Here is a 12,953-nt window from a genome sequence, read left to right as displayed (position 1 = left end):
TTATTGATTATTCTCGATAACCATACAAAGTATTACAACAATGTGTCTGAATCCACCATCTTGGCAACAGGTGCCGCTACTCCTATCCCATATGATGAGGGGGTGCTAGCTGGGCCACTACCCAAACCACTCACCTAAGCCTAACATCAAAAGCCGGAAGCCGAAACTCATTCGGTAACCCTAGCCGAGCCACATACTGGGTCTGGAGCGCAATCCGGTCAGACGCACTCGTGTGTCGTCGCCGCCATCTTCCACAGGTCCGTCTTCAGATCAAATTGAGGCTTCTACCTTGTCTGGCCAGTCTGCCATCGACGTCCCCATGACGCCAGACAGCTTCCTCCTCCTGCACGAGTCCATCTCCGCGCATCAGACGCCGAGTCTCCACAGCACCATGCCGCCGAGATCCGCCATCATCAATGTGAAAGGTGAAGCTCCGCTCCACCAACGTCGCCGTCCTCTAGTCCCTCGAGCCCGTGTGCACCTCCAAGAATGACGCCCCCAGGGGAGAAGACGACACCAGAGAGCCGCCGCCATCCGATCTACTGATCTAGGGTTTCCCCCGGAGGTAGCAGAGAGTGGCCTTGAACATCTCCACGACGATGCCTTCAGGAAGGGAACGACGCAGACAGCGTTGCCATCGCCGGCCTTGGCAATAGCCAATAGCAGGTTTTCACCCGGATCTGATCGAAGACCTCCATCTCTCGTGCACGGGTCGCCGCCATCCTTGCCGGGATCTGGAAGACCCCGCAAGCCAGATCTCAGTAGGGAGGAGCCCCCCCCCCATCGAGACCCGCCGACCAAGCAGGGGAGGCCGAGGCCGCGCCCACAGGACATGCCCGCGCCGCCGCCCCGGAGCAGCCCCGCGCGCCAAGAGGCGAGGACCACCACCATGACTCCCGCCGCACCGCCGCCAGGAGCCCGACCACTCCGCAGCACGCTGTGCCGCCGCACCCGTCATCCAGTCCGGCGCCCAGGCCCGGCGGATCTGGCCCGCGCCTGACCACCCGCGCGAGGGGACGAAGGAGGCCCCGCCGCCGCCTGCGCAGACCGGGCTTCGCCCGGCCACGCCCTCCAGCGGCGGCGAGGGGGAGTAGGGAGGGAGAGGGGGCCGAGCGGAGGAGATCGGGGCGCCCTCCCCGGCCGCCTCGCGGGTGGCGGCGCGGGAGGGAGGGAGGGAGGGCAAGCTGCTCCTATCCTGATCTAGTAGAGTGCGTGTGTTCACCCGCCCATGGCTCTGCCTCCCGCACCCCTGTACACATCAGATTGTTGTGCCCAAGGTGGGGATTGGAACGCGGCTCTGCAGAGAGGGGAATCCAGCCCCCAATCCGTAGTGTGGTCGCTGCAGCAGCGCACCCTGCACGACGAGCCAACTGCTTCCTCGGCCCAGCTCACCTGAGTGGCGGCTGGAGGGACCAGAAGGCCCTCCACTTCTCCCGCTGCGCTGGAATCGACGAGCCAACCTCCGCTCGAGCCCATCTGATGATTTCCTCTAACGAAGTCGAATTCTCTGGCAGCATCCTGGCCATCTCCCCCGGTGTGGCCTCGACGCAGATCCGAGTGACGAGCTTCTGGACTGAATGTCCCCTCCTGGGGAGGCGCATCGTCCACGCCATGCGCGCCTGAACCATCTCCTCCGCCATTACTTCTTCCTTGAGATCTCGAATCGTCCGCTCGCGTGCCATCTGGAGGCGGAGCGGAGGGAAAGCTTGACATTTCCAGATCCGTCCAAGTCTGGTAGCACTGGCTTTGTTGTCTTCATTCATCTGTTTGTATCCAGTATTACAATATGAGTAGTACTAGAACTGCACAGCCGACCATGATTAAATCAAATGCAACTTGTTTACCGCTCTGCTACTATATTTTCTAGTACACCCACCAACTGCCTGCCGTGTCCCGTGCCTAATTTATTAGAGAGAATCGAGAGAGAGGAGCGAATGGAAAACAGATATATGAATGAACAGTTATTCTATTGATTGAAGATTGGGGTATTTATACCCAGTTTACAAGGCGGTTACAAAAGGAGGCAGTTGCCAAAAGTGGCACCGACATAGCAGTGATTAATAGTTAATTAACCTAATTAATTAATTCCTAACACTCCCCCTAATCAATGCTTGTCTTTGTGAATATACATCATCTTGATAGACTCCTCCTAGTATGTATTTGCCTTGAACGTTCATCATCTTCATTTTGAAAGTCTCCTCCAAAAACCCTGTGGGAAAAATATGAGGAGAATAGTGCAGATATGTTGCTAAAACTCCTTTAAACCCAGTGGGAAAAATAATAAGGAGAAAATGATGCAACATATAATGATTATTGTCTCTTGATAACTCATATGATAAAAACCTTTGAAGAAGGAGAAAAATCATCAATGAGTTTAGAGAACAATTAATATGTCTTGAGTACTTTCTTTAAAAACCCCGATAGGGAAAAAAAATATGACATGCCTCGTTAAAAACCGTTATGAGAAACTTTGAGAGAAAACTCATAAAGGAAAAGAGTGCGATTATATATGCCATCGAAAACTCCTTTAAAACCCAATGGGAAAATATAAGGAGAAAATGATATGACATATATGAACACTTGTATCTATATTGTCTCATTAAAAACCTTTTATGAGAAACCGTTAGGGAAAAACTCGTGAAGGGAAAAAGAGTACAATATATGTAATCTGATGTTTGTTAACAGGTTATACTTTGGGAGATTACTCCCCCTGAACTTTGCAAATCTGGAGGATGTCTCATATCAATTACATTGACATGATCATGACATTATGAATAATATGTCGGTTTTTCCAATATTTTGTTTGCAAACTATTTCATCACTTTTCTATAATTCATGAGGATAAGTGATCTCGAGCAATGTGCTTTGTGATATTGCTCTTCATATAACCTGTATGTATTGAGTAATACAAGTGGTAGCATCTTGATAAATCAAATTATGTTACTCTGATGAATCTCAACCACATGGTTTTGAGTGTGGTTAATCATTCTGCTAAGCCAACCATATTTTCAATGCCTTTAGATAAAGTAATTATGTCAGAATGATAAGGGGAAGTAGCCATTAAATTCTATTTATATGAATTCCATAAGAAGGCTATTCCATCAAAATCAGTCATTGATATGGCTTTGTTGGGATCAAGTAAAGAGCCAATATCATGGTCAAATCTTGATTTTCCTGATGGAATTGTTCAAGATTTATTATGAACTTGAGATATAAGTTAATATTCCTCATATCGACCATATACGTTTTGTTGGTGTGATATATCCACATTGAACTTCTCAAATATGTTTTGGATATATGTAGACTGATATGTATTCTTGAGAGAATGCTCAAGTTGTAAACTTAAGCTAAATTTGGTTTAATCCAAATTTTCCGCCTTGAGATGATTTTGTATATGTTTAGGTCTTGTATAGACATTGATGATGAAGTCATCGATATACACTAAGTGATATAAGGAAAAAAAAATTGGATTTCCTTATTAACACAGAAGCAATCATCATTCTTTGAGTAATCCCTTTGAAGAAGGAACTCATTTCGTCGGTAGTACCATATGATTTCCGACTATTTCAAGTCATAGAGTGACTTTGAAGTTTTACACAAAACATGCTACGATTTATCTTTGGATTCGGAATTTTAAGCCCTTCAGGAACTTTAAAATAGATATCCGAAATGAGTGATCCATATGAGTATGTAGTCACTGCATCCATTAACTGCATGGTATTATTCGTACTGCCTATGATATTTAGTATCGAAACATAATTCCACTAATACCAGAAGGGTATGTCACATCGTGATTGATGTCGGATCTCTGCGTGAACCCTTTTGCTACAAGCCTCGCTTTCTCACCACCTCATTGACTTTGTCTATGAATGAGAAGTTTTTAGTATTCCATATGGAAGATACTTATGAGGAGTAGGTATTACTGCAGTAAATACCACTCATTTGTTGAGCGAGTGCTATCCTTCATTACTTGCTTCCTTTTTATGTGAACCAATATGAGTGCAAGAGGAACTCTACCATGGATTTTGGTTCTGGGCCCAAAAGGTTTTAGCAATTTGAGAAGAAATATATGTCGACAAATGTAGTCTTTAGTTTATATGATCCTGATGGAATCATTGAAGTTTGTGGATAAAATATGTACTCCTTTTTAACTCCTTGTGATTTCCTACAACAAATGGAGTCGAGGTGTTTCGATGTCCCGGCACCAAAACATGTGTGCACCTTTATGCCGGGCATTGGATGATGAGCGTCCAGTGAGGTGTCTTTCAACTTGATGTTGAATTACATTTACTAGTTGAGGATGTGATTTCCTCTGTTTCCGCGGAAACATATGAGAAGTTATATCTCGTATTGTCAGATTTTCTCCCCCTCTTGCTCTCATTTGGGGAGAAGAGTGGTTTATCAGGTACCTCCACTCTTTCTGACACTTTACTGCAGGAATATAGAATTTAGTGACACCTTGTCATTAGTAAATGTATGTGGCAAATTTGCAATGTGTTGCATATATATGATTCTCTGAACTTATAGTTCAGATTCTTTGAGTACGTGGATATAAGGATTGAATTTCAATAACATTTATAATTTATTTCTCGGCATTCTTTGTGGTACTTATCTCCCCCTAATGCTGGAAAATATCCTTATTGCTGATGTAATCAACATACGGGCTATGAATAATTTTGATTGACGGATAAATTGTTATTCCTCACATAGATCCCTGATTTTCTGTGAGTGCCCATTGATGTATGCTGGAGTGGTGATATCGGTATGTAACCGAATTATCGCAGATGGGAAATACTTTGTTGATTTCCACGTAGTTACTACAAGGGGAAAGTAGTATGAAATGCAGTTGGTATGATTTAGATCATACTTACGGTGTGTAAGGCCGTATGTGTCCAGCAAGAGGCTGGTAAATTTACAATTCTTTAAGATTGGTCATGTAATTCATTTCACTATCTTTGATAAGAAATTTAGTTAAACCATTCTGGGTATGTACATAGAGTACAAAAATATAATCGGACATTGCTTGTGAAATGATTTCAATGACATTGTCCATTCGAATGGGTTTTTCAATCCTGTTTTTAGGAGAATTTGCTCCTACTTTGATAAGTTGAGCAATTTATTTAGTAAGATCATGCATGTTTGTGTGTGATAAGAGACACACTTGAAATCATTTTATAAATGTTCCTATGAGTACCATGAAGTATCTAAATAATTCCACATAATGGTTAACTAATCCACATATGTCTTCTTAATGTATTCAAGGAAGATTGAGTGGCTCATTTAGAATTTTAAGGTGAGAGTGCCTTAAAACTGATATCCCCTATGGCACATGTAGTGCGCGTAAAATCTGATGATTTGGGATATTTTGCAACTTGTTAAGTTGTGATCAAATAGAATTGTCAATAATTTTCTAATCATCTCCAAGCCAGGATGGACAAGGCTATCAAGCCTAATATTTAATTTATTAATACTTAGAAAATCATTGTGTACGCAACAATAATGAGTATGAATTGAAACATACATTCAAATTTATTGAATAATGTATCCAAGGGATATGATATTGGACATTTTACTACATGTAGTAGTAGAAGTATAGGTTAATGCTATTTTTGGGAATAATTAGGAGATTACCTAAGGTCTTCGATATTATTGAGTGCAAATGAGTTCATCCTCCATTTTCTGGACTAGATTTTGGTCCTCCTTCTGATGAAGATTCTGAGAACAATTCTTTACCAGAATCTGGTTGTTATTTGCAAATTTTCAAATTTATCCCATTGAACTTATTGGCCTTTTAATAAATTTGTGGTGTGGTTCGACCATATGTTTGAGGGTTTGGTAATGATAGATACAATATTTATATAACCACGCATCTGATAAACTTGAGAGTTGTCTTTTGATCACTTGAAAATGACCGATTCTTATTAAGAGATAATTTCGTCTTTGGTTGTCTATTAGCCTCCACTTTACTTCGAATTCCTCATAGTTCTATTTTGTGACAACTAACTTGCATACTATTCTCGATACTAGCATGAATTTTAAATTATGGTATAACACCCATTGGGTGAATCTGATGATTTTAAGAAATTCCATGTTTCTTCATCGTAAAAATGGTAGTACCATCTTAAGAGGAGGTAAATTGTATAAGGAATTTTCAACCGGATCTGCATATGAAAATATTTGATCACGGGATCTCAACTTGAAAGTTGATTAAGTGACAGAATTGTGAGTTGCGGTAGACTTGAGGTCTTGAAAACGAATGGGTGATCATTCGTGATGTGCTCATGGCATCATGTTTATCTTAAGGGGAATATCCAGGGTGAATAAAAATTCATCCATTATGTACTTAGTTTGAGAACTAAGTGAAGTTGGTGACACATAAAATGCATATGAACGTTGCAACTTTAGAGTCACCGCCAAAAATATAGACGTTGCATGTTTAACATTGATTAGTCACTATGAATACATTACCACAATGTGATGTGGACATTGCAAAAGTGTTGAGACACTCAATCGTTGCTATAAATTATGGGATCCATCTTGATGGATGAACGACACTATAATTATAAATAGTGACATAGGCTCCATTGCCATGTATTTTACCAATGTAATAGAAAATAATCACCATGGTATGCAAATATTTGCGTAATTTTCTATGACATATTCAAGCAAAATGGGGCTTAAATTGTTGATAGCACCCCCAAAAATACCATTTCGGCATACATCAAGTGTGCAAGAACAATATTTACTATGAGAGTAAATCACTCTAGTGAACAACAACAAATGCTTCAGAGGAGCCAATTTTAGAACAACTGATGCTTTATAACCATATGTGTAGACCTCAATTTATATAGAATAACACTTTGAAGATAATCACCAATTTGGTGTAGATCTCGCAGTAATAGAAAACATAGTCTGACTTTTGTCAATAGATGTTCATAATTCTATTACCTTATGTTATGTAAAATGTATGAAATCACTTTGAAGGTAATCATCTGTCAGAGTGACATGATGTAGACCTTACAGTAATAGTGGATAATCTGCAAATTTTGCAGTAGATGCCAGTATTACCTTATGATATCTTGAGATAGTCACATCTAATATTAATTTGGAAGAGCACGTTGAAGGTAGTCATCTTATCAAAATGATAAGACGTAGACCTCACAATAGTGATGGATAATCTGCAAATTGTGCAGTAGATGCCACCAATACCTTGTGATTCACAAATAATATTTGAGTCGGTCATATTAAGCATGACACTTCATAATTCTTATTTGAATTTATGTCTGCGTTTGCAAGAAAAATATGTTTCTGTTGCAAACTTATAGTTGTTGTCCCAAAACGCATGTCATAGGGAATATTTGTGGTAAGACATCGATGATATCTTAAATTCAAAGGAATATAGTCTGGAATTTAAGCAAACCATTATTTTGCAATAGTATTACAGAGGTAATACATATGGACCAAAAAAAATTATATACATACAAATATATGAAGACATGAGGGCTTCACAAGACAATTTTACACATTGTAAAATGGTGTATAATTAAGTTGTATGAAATTTAGGATGAACTGAGGTCAACCACATACATTTTTCTATAGCCGAGGGCTTAGATTGTAAACTACGATAACCATAGGGTTAAATTGTTGAAAAGAGTAAGTTCGAGTACTAAACAGCAAAGTCCATTGGCCTAATGGCCCGGTTCTAAAATGTAGCAAGCCAGAGGGCTAAACGGCAGAGACCTGTTAAACTGTGGTTTACACAGATATTTTAAGGGACTTATACTAGATTAGGCTCGAATCTAAGGGCTGAATTGAAAATCCACCAAAGAGATAAGAAATCCCCAATTTCTTCTCCCGTGTGTGCTTCCTGGCCACTGGTAACTGCCGCCGCTCAGTGCGAACCGGCCGGTAGTTGCGCCACCGCCGCTGCTTGGGAAGCGAGGCCGTGTCGCACAGCGCCTGAGGGCACCGCCATGCGCAGGAAACTGTGCCGCACCGGAGTACGTTGGCCGCCCACTCGCGTCGAGCGCCGATGATCTTCGGGTGCGGTTGCAGCGCCTTAGGTGGTCGCTCGGACGAGCGCTGGAGGATGCCGCTGGGAAGGCCGGGGGCCTCTAGCCCCAGGTGCCCTCGTGCCAGGGGAAGCAGCGTCGGGCCGGCGTTGAGAACTTCGGCGTGGAGGTTAGTGCGTCTTGTGTGCAAGAGCAAAAAGAATGGAATATGGTCACCTGATGATGTAGCAATTAAGATCGAGAGTTTGGTGTTTGTATAAATTAATGCTTCATCGTCTTGGAGAAGGGGCGGCCCAGATCCTCGTTATTTTTCATGTGATCCCCTTTTCTCTTCTTCTGTTCTTGGCCGAACTTGGTGTTTCGTCTGTGAGGACGATTTTTCTCCTCAATCCTCTGTCTTTTTATTTTTTTTGGCAGTTATTGGTATGGATTTTCGATCGAGTGATCCTGGATGCCAACGCCCATATCCTTTTCTGTGCGTCTTCCTTGTGTAATTGAAAATTGTGCCCAATTTCAAGTTCTGATGTTCCTGCTTGGAGTATGATAAATCCGCTAAATTGATTGATTTTCTGTCCTTTGGCAGAGTGTGTTCGAGGCTTCCAATTCTTGAATCGATGGAGGCTGGCGCTGCGTTCTTCCATCGGTTCTTCTTTCTTTGTAGTTCACGATTGATCAATTCTTCGTGAGATTCGTGTGAGCGCATATACATACAGGAGAAAAACAATTCATTGTTAGATTATTAATTGATGATTGCAAGAAGACAAGATCAATCAATCAATCTCCCTGATTAGTTTCTTTCCTTTTTGTACGAGGAACATCTCGTCTTCGCCGTGAATCGCGTGGTGGCCGAAACTCTAGTAGCCAACTTCTCCAGACTTCTCCAGTCATCGTCTGCGGCAATTGCAGATCGCCGGAGTGGCCTCCTCTGGCCATAGAGAGGCCTTGCCGTTTGCCGCCGCTGTCGTCGGCAGTCATGTGGCGGATTGAAGCGCCGGAGGGCGCCGCTTCGACGCGCCTACAGAGGAGGGCGTCGTCAACCATGGGGTGCCTCAGCCGCCTGCATCGCGCGCTGGTGCTGCGCCGCTGGAGCGCTGTCGAGGCCGAGGGTCCTCGTGTCCTTGGGGCCGGAGGGAGGGTCAGGGACGGTGGAGCCGTCGAGTTCTTGGCCTAATTGCTCTCTGGAAGAGGCGTGCGTGATAACGTGTTAGAGAGAATCGAGAGAGAGGAGCGAATGGAAAACAGATATATGAATGAACAGTTATTCTATTGATTGAAGATTGGGGTATTTATACCCAGTTTACAAGGCGGTTACAAAAGGAGGCAGTTGCCAAAAGTGGCACCGACATAGCAGTGATTAATAGTTAATTAACCTAATTAATTAATTCCTAACATAATTAAAGCTGGTTATCCTCGCCTTGACCACGGAACACATGCCAATGATAGAAGTTGCCGCCATGACGCAGCTTCGCGTCGATGCCACGTCAAAGGAGCAGAATCGTGCCGTGTCATGTGCACGTCGCCCGGCACTATCTGGGCACCGACGTGTCCTTCAATGAACCGTCCAGCTGCGAGCCGGCGGTAGCCGACGTGGACCAGCCATGGCATGGCGCGTGGCCAGCTGACTCGGACGTGGCAACCATGCCCGCCACCGGGGCCGGCATGGCGTAGCCTCTCCCGTAGAGCCGCAGAAAGCCGAGCGCGTCGCCCCGGGGCTCCGGCGGTGGCACGCTGCCTTCCAGCACTCGCACCACCGCGGCCATGCTGGGCCGCTGCGCAGGCTCCTCGTGCAGGCAGCACAGCGCGAGGCGCACGGCGCGCGCGACTTCAGCCTCGCTCACCCGCCCCTCCAGCCTCCGGTCGACGAGGTCCAGGTATCTCCCTTGCTCGTAGAGCTCCAGCGCGACCATCGGGAAGTAATCGTCGTCGCCACCGCTGGTGCCGCCGCTCATCGTCGACGACGTCATCGTGCTGCTATGACCGGACGGGGACGGAAAGGCCGAGTGGTCGCCGCTGCCGCCGACCGCGGCGCCGGCGTTGTTGGCTTGCTCCTGCTCGCCGCGGTTCTTCCTCCCGTGCACCAGCTCGAGCAGCACCATGCCGAAGCTGTACACGTCCGCGCGGTCCGAGATCGGCGCGTTGCTGAGCCACTCTGGCGCGAGGTATCCGCGTGTGCCGCGCATGGTGGTGAAGATCGCCGAGTGCTCCGGCGACATCAGCTTCGCAAGGCCAAAGTCGGAGACCTTCACCTGCCCGCCGTCCGCTAGCAAGATGTTCTCCGGCTTCACGTCGCAGTGCACGATCTTCTGGTCGCATCCTGTGTGCAGGTACGCGAGCCCGCGCGCCGCGCCCAGCGCCACCTCCATGCGCTCCCCCCACTCCAGCACCGGCGCTCCCGTGGCGCCGAACAGCGATCGGTCAAGCGAGCCGCGGTTCATGTACTCGTAGACGAGCAGCCGGCGCGAGCCCTCCGCGCAGAAGCCGCGGAGGCGGACGAGGTTGACGTGCCGGATGTTGCCGATGACGGCGATCTCCGTGCAGAACTCCCTCTTGGCCTGCATGCCAACGGCCTCCAGCCTCTTCACCGCGACGAGCCCCTCACCGGCTGGAAGCTCCCCTTTATACACGGAGCCGAACCCGCCGGAGCCCACCTTCGTTCCGAAGCCTGCGGTCATCGGCCCGATCTCCTCGTAGCTAAACCGCGTCGGCATGCCCGGTATGACGATGTCGTCGTCGTCGGGATCCTCGTCGTAGCTCGCGTCTCTCGACCGCGGATTTTGGAGGCCCAGATTCACATTCTTCGCCGAGGAGTTCTTGGCCTTGCCTTTCTTTCCGCTCTTCCTCTTCCTCCTCCACCACAATGAGTACCATGCCACCACGACGATGAGAAGAAACGCGGCAACGGACGGCAGTACGATAGGCAAAGAGCGGCTCGCCGACGAAGAGTCGCGTTTGTTTTTCCCAGCTCTGGTCGCCGAACTGATCGTCTTGATGTATCCCAACGCCGGTGCAGCACGAGTGCTCCAATGGAGCGAACCGAGCTGCCTTCCTCCGATCAAGTAGCAAGTAATGGAGGAGTTGTCGTGGAAGTAACCAAGGCATGTGCAGTTCGCGGTACATAGGGCGCGGCACGCGGTGCGGTTAACGCCTGTCGTCGTTGGGGCGTCGTACCTGCTGGCGGAGTAGGCGATCTTCGGCTTGAGGGCGAGGTAAGAAACGGAGGAGGCGCTGCTGTTGGTCCGGCACAAGTCCTCCGGCGACGCGAGCGCGGAGCCGTCCCCCGGCGTGCACCCGCCGGACACTTTCACGGAGGCGGCGAAGAGCGGAGGGCACGTGCAGGTCGAGCTGTTGCCCGCCGCACCGCAGAGCCCGAGGGACGGACACGGCGACGGAAGCTCGCAGTCGGTGGCGGGCGCCACGAAGTCCCCGCCGAGGGGATCCGAGGAGTTCACCAGCGTGTAGCTTGTGACGCGCAGCCGCCCGTCGTGCCCCAGCTTAAGCACGCGGAAATCAGCCGGCGCGAAGTCCACCCGGAACACCAGCGCGCTGTCGGCGGCGACCACGAACAGCCCCGAGGAATTGAACGACATCGCCGCGGCGGCGGCGTTGCGGTCCTTGAAGGAGCGGAGGTCGTTGGACAGCTGCCAGTACGTGGACCCCTGCCACGTCAACGCCACGTCCGACCCGGACACGGCGAGCCGGTAGTCCCCCCGGGCAAAATCACCGGGGCTCCTCCCCGACGTGAGGTACGCGCCGGCGCGCAGCTGCTGCCCCGGGAGCAGCGCGTCGGTGGCGTCGTCGAACGACTGCCACAGCGTCGCGTTCCGCGCGTCCAGCAGCTGCAGGTTCCCGTCATCCCGCAGGCGGAGCGCCGCGACGGGCGCCCGCGGCGTGGTCGACCACAGCACCGTCGCGCCATCCGCGTCCGTGACGGAGAGCCCGCGCGCGGAGCTGGACGCGGCCGGAGGACCCCGTGGGCGCGTCGCGGTTGGCGGACCAGACCGGCGTGCCGGTCGGCGCGTGCAGCACGGCGAGGTAGAAGCTGGCCAGCTGCTTGCCCGGGTTGTGCACGGCCGCCCTGAAGGCGCCGTTGTTGGACTCGAGGAAGGCGCCGCGGGTGTCGATGTACTCGTAGCCGGAGGCGGTGAAGCCCGGGTGCACGAGCCCCGCCGCCAGAGGGCCCGCGTCCGCCGCGCGCGCTGAGAGGAGGAGGAGGAGGAGCAGCGGCAGCATGCACGCGGGGAGAGTGCGGGAGGGAGCGGCGGCATCCGCGGCCATGGCGAGTGGGGACGCGCGGCTCGGGAGGAGGCGGAGCGAGCACGCGATCGGGGGCGTTGACCTCGGTGGAGTAGGAGGCGTGGGTGCGAAGAAGTGAAGCCGGCCAGGCGGCCAGTGTCTGTTTTCGGTGTGGCGCGGGAATCCGGGTTCGGTTGCGGCGCGGCCTTTTGAGTTTTGTTTTGTTTGCTGCTAGATTAGATTAGATTGGGAAGACGACCGGGAGAGGGAACTCGTCAAACAAAATCGGCTCAATCAGAGAGCATTGCTGCCGGTTGACTTTCTTCGCATCAACATTCAAGCAAATGAAGCAATAGAATTTTTTAATATTTTTTTTGCGAGATGCGTCGATAGATCACAGCACAGTACAGTAGTCTTTGGATTTTGAGGTGGAAGTCAACCAATCCGATACACATCTCTCTCTCTCTCTCTCTCTCTCTCTTGGCCGACCTGATACATATCTATGGTAATGCATTCAGATTCAGTGTGTATTGGCAAGTGGCCAAGTGGGTGAAGTCGTGAAGAATGAAGAGTACCCATGTGGCAGGTCTGGCAACTACTCGTATAATATATAGGAAAATGTTAATGTAGCAAAAAATAAGCGAGGGCAGTGTTTCTGCGCCCATGTGGCATGTGCATCTGCTCCCGTGCATGAACAGTATAAATTCA

The 12,953-nt window shown here is 48.6% G+C and overlaps 1 protein-coding gene and 1 long non-coding RNA gene across 3 annotated transcripts; one reads left to right on the top strand and one right to left on the bottom strand.

Annotated features, from left to right (window-relative positions):
* Positions 1-1,732: 1,732 nt before the first annotated feature.
* Positions 1,733-12,394, bottom strand: LOC119301820 (G-type lectin S-receptor-like serine/threonine-protein kinase At5g35370). Its single transcript, XM_037578797.1, has 2 exons — positions 9,403-12,394; positions 1,733-1,899 (listed from the first exon to the last, which is right to left on the bottom strand). Exon 1 carries the CDS (start codon positions 12,275-12,277, stop codon positions 9,539-9,541), a length of 2,739 nt encoding a protein of 912 aa, XP_037434694.1. The 5' UTR covers positions 12,278-12,394; the 3' UTR covers positions 1,733-1,899; positions 9,403-9,538.
* Positions 7,842-9,312, top strand: LOC119301821. Of its 2 annotated transcripts, XR_005147195.1 has the most exons (3): positions 7,842-8,181; positions 8,430-8,487; positions 8,596-9,312. It is a non-coding gene; the product is annotated as an uncharacterized LOC119301821 (long non-coding RNA). The 2 variants fall into 2 exon arrangements; XR_005147194.1 differs by lacking the exon at positions 8,430-8,487 and having other exon boundaries at positions 7,843-8,181.
* Positions 12,395-12,953: the final 559 nt, after the last annotated feature.

This window comes from Triticum dicoccoides, chromosome 5A (genome assembly GCF_002162155.2).
Source record: "Triticum dicoccoides isolate Atlit2015 ecotype Zavitan chromosome 5A, WEW_v2.0, whole genome shotgun sequence".
Taxonomy (NCBI): domain Eukaryota; kingdom Viridiplantae; phylum Streptophyta; class Magnoliopsida; order Poales; family Poaceae; genus Triticum; species Triticum dicoccoides.
Note: the sequence above shows the minus strand (reverse complement) of the source record. Positions and strands in the feature narration are given on the sequence as shown.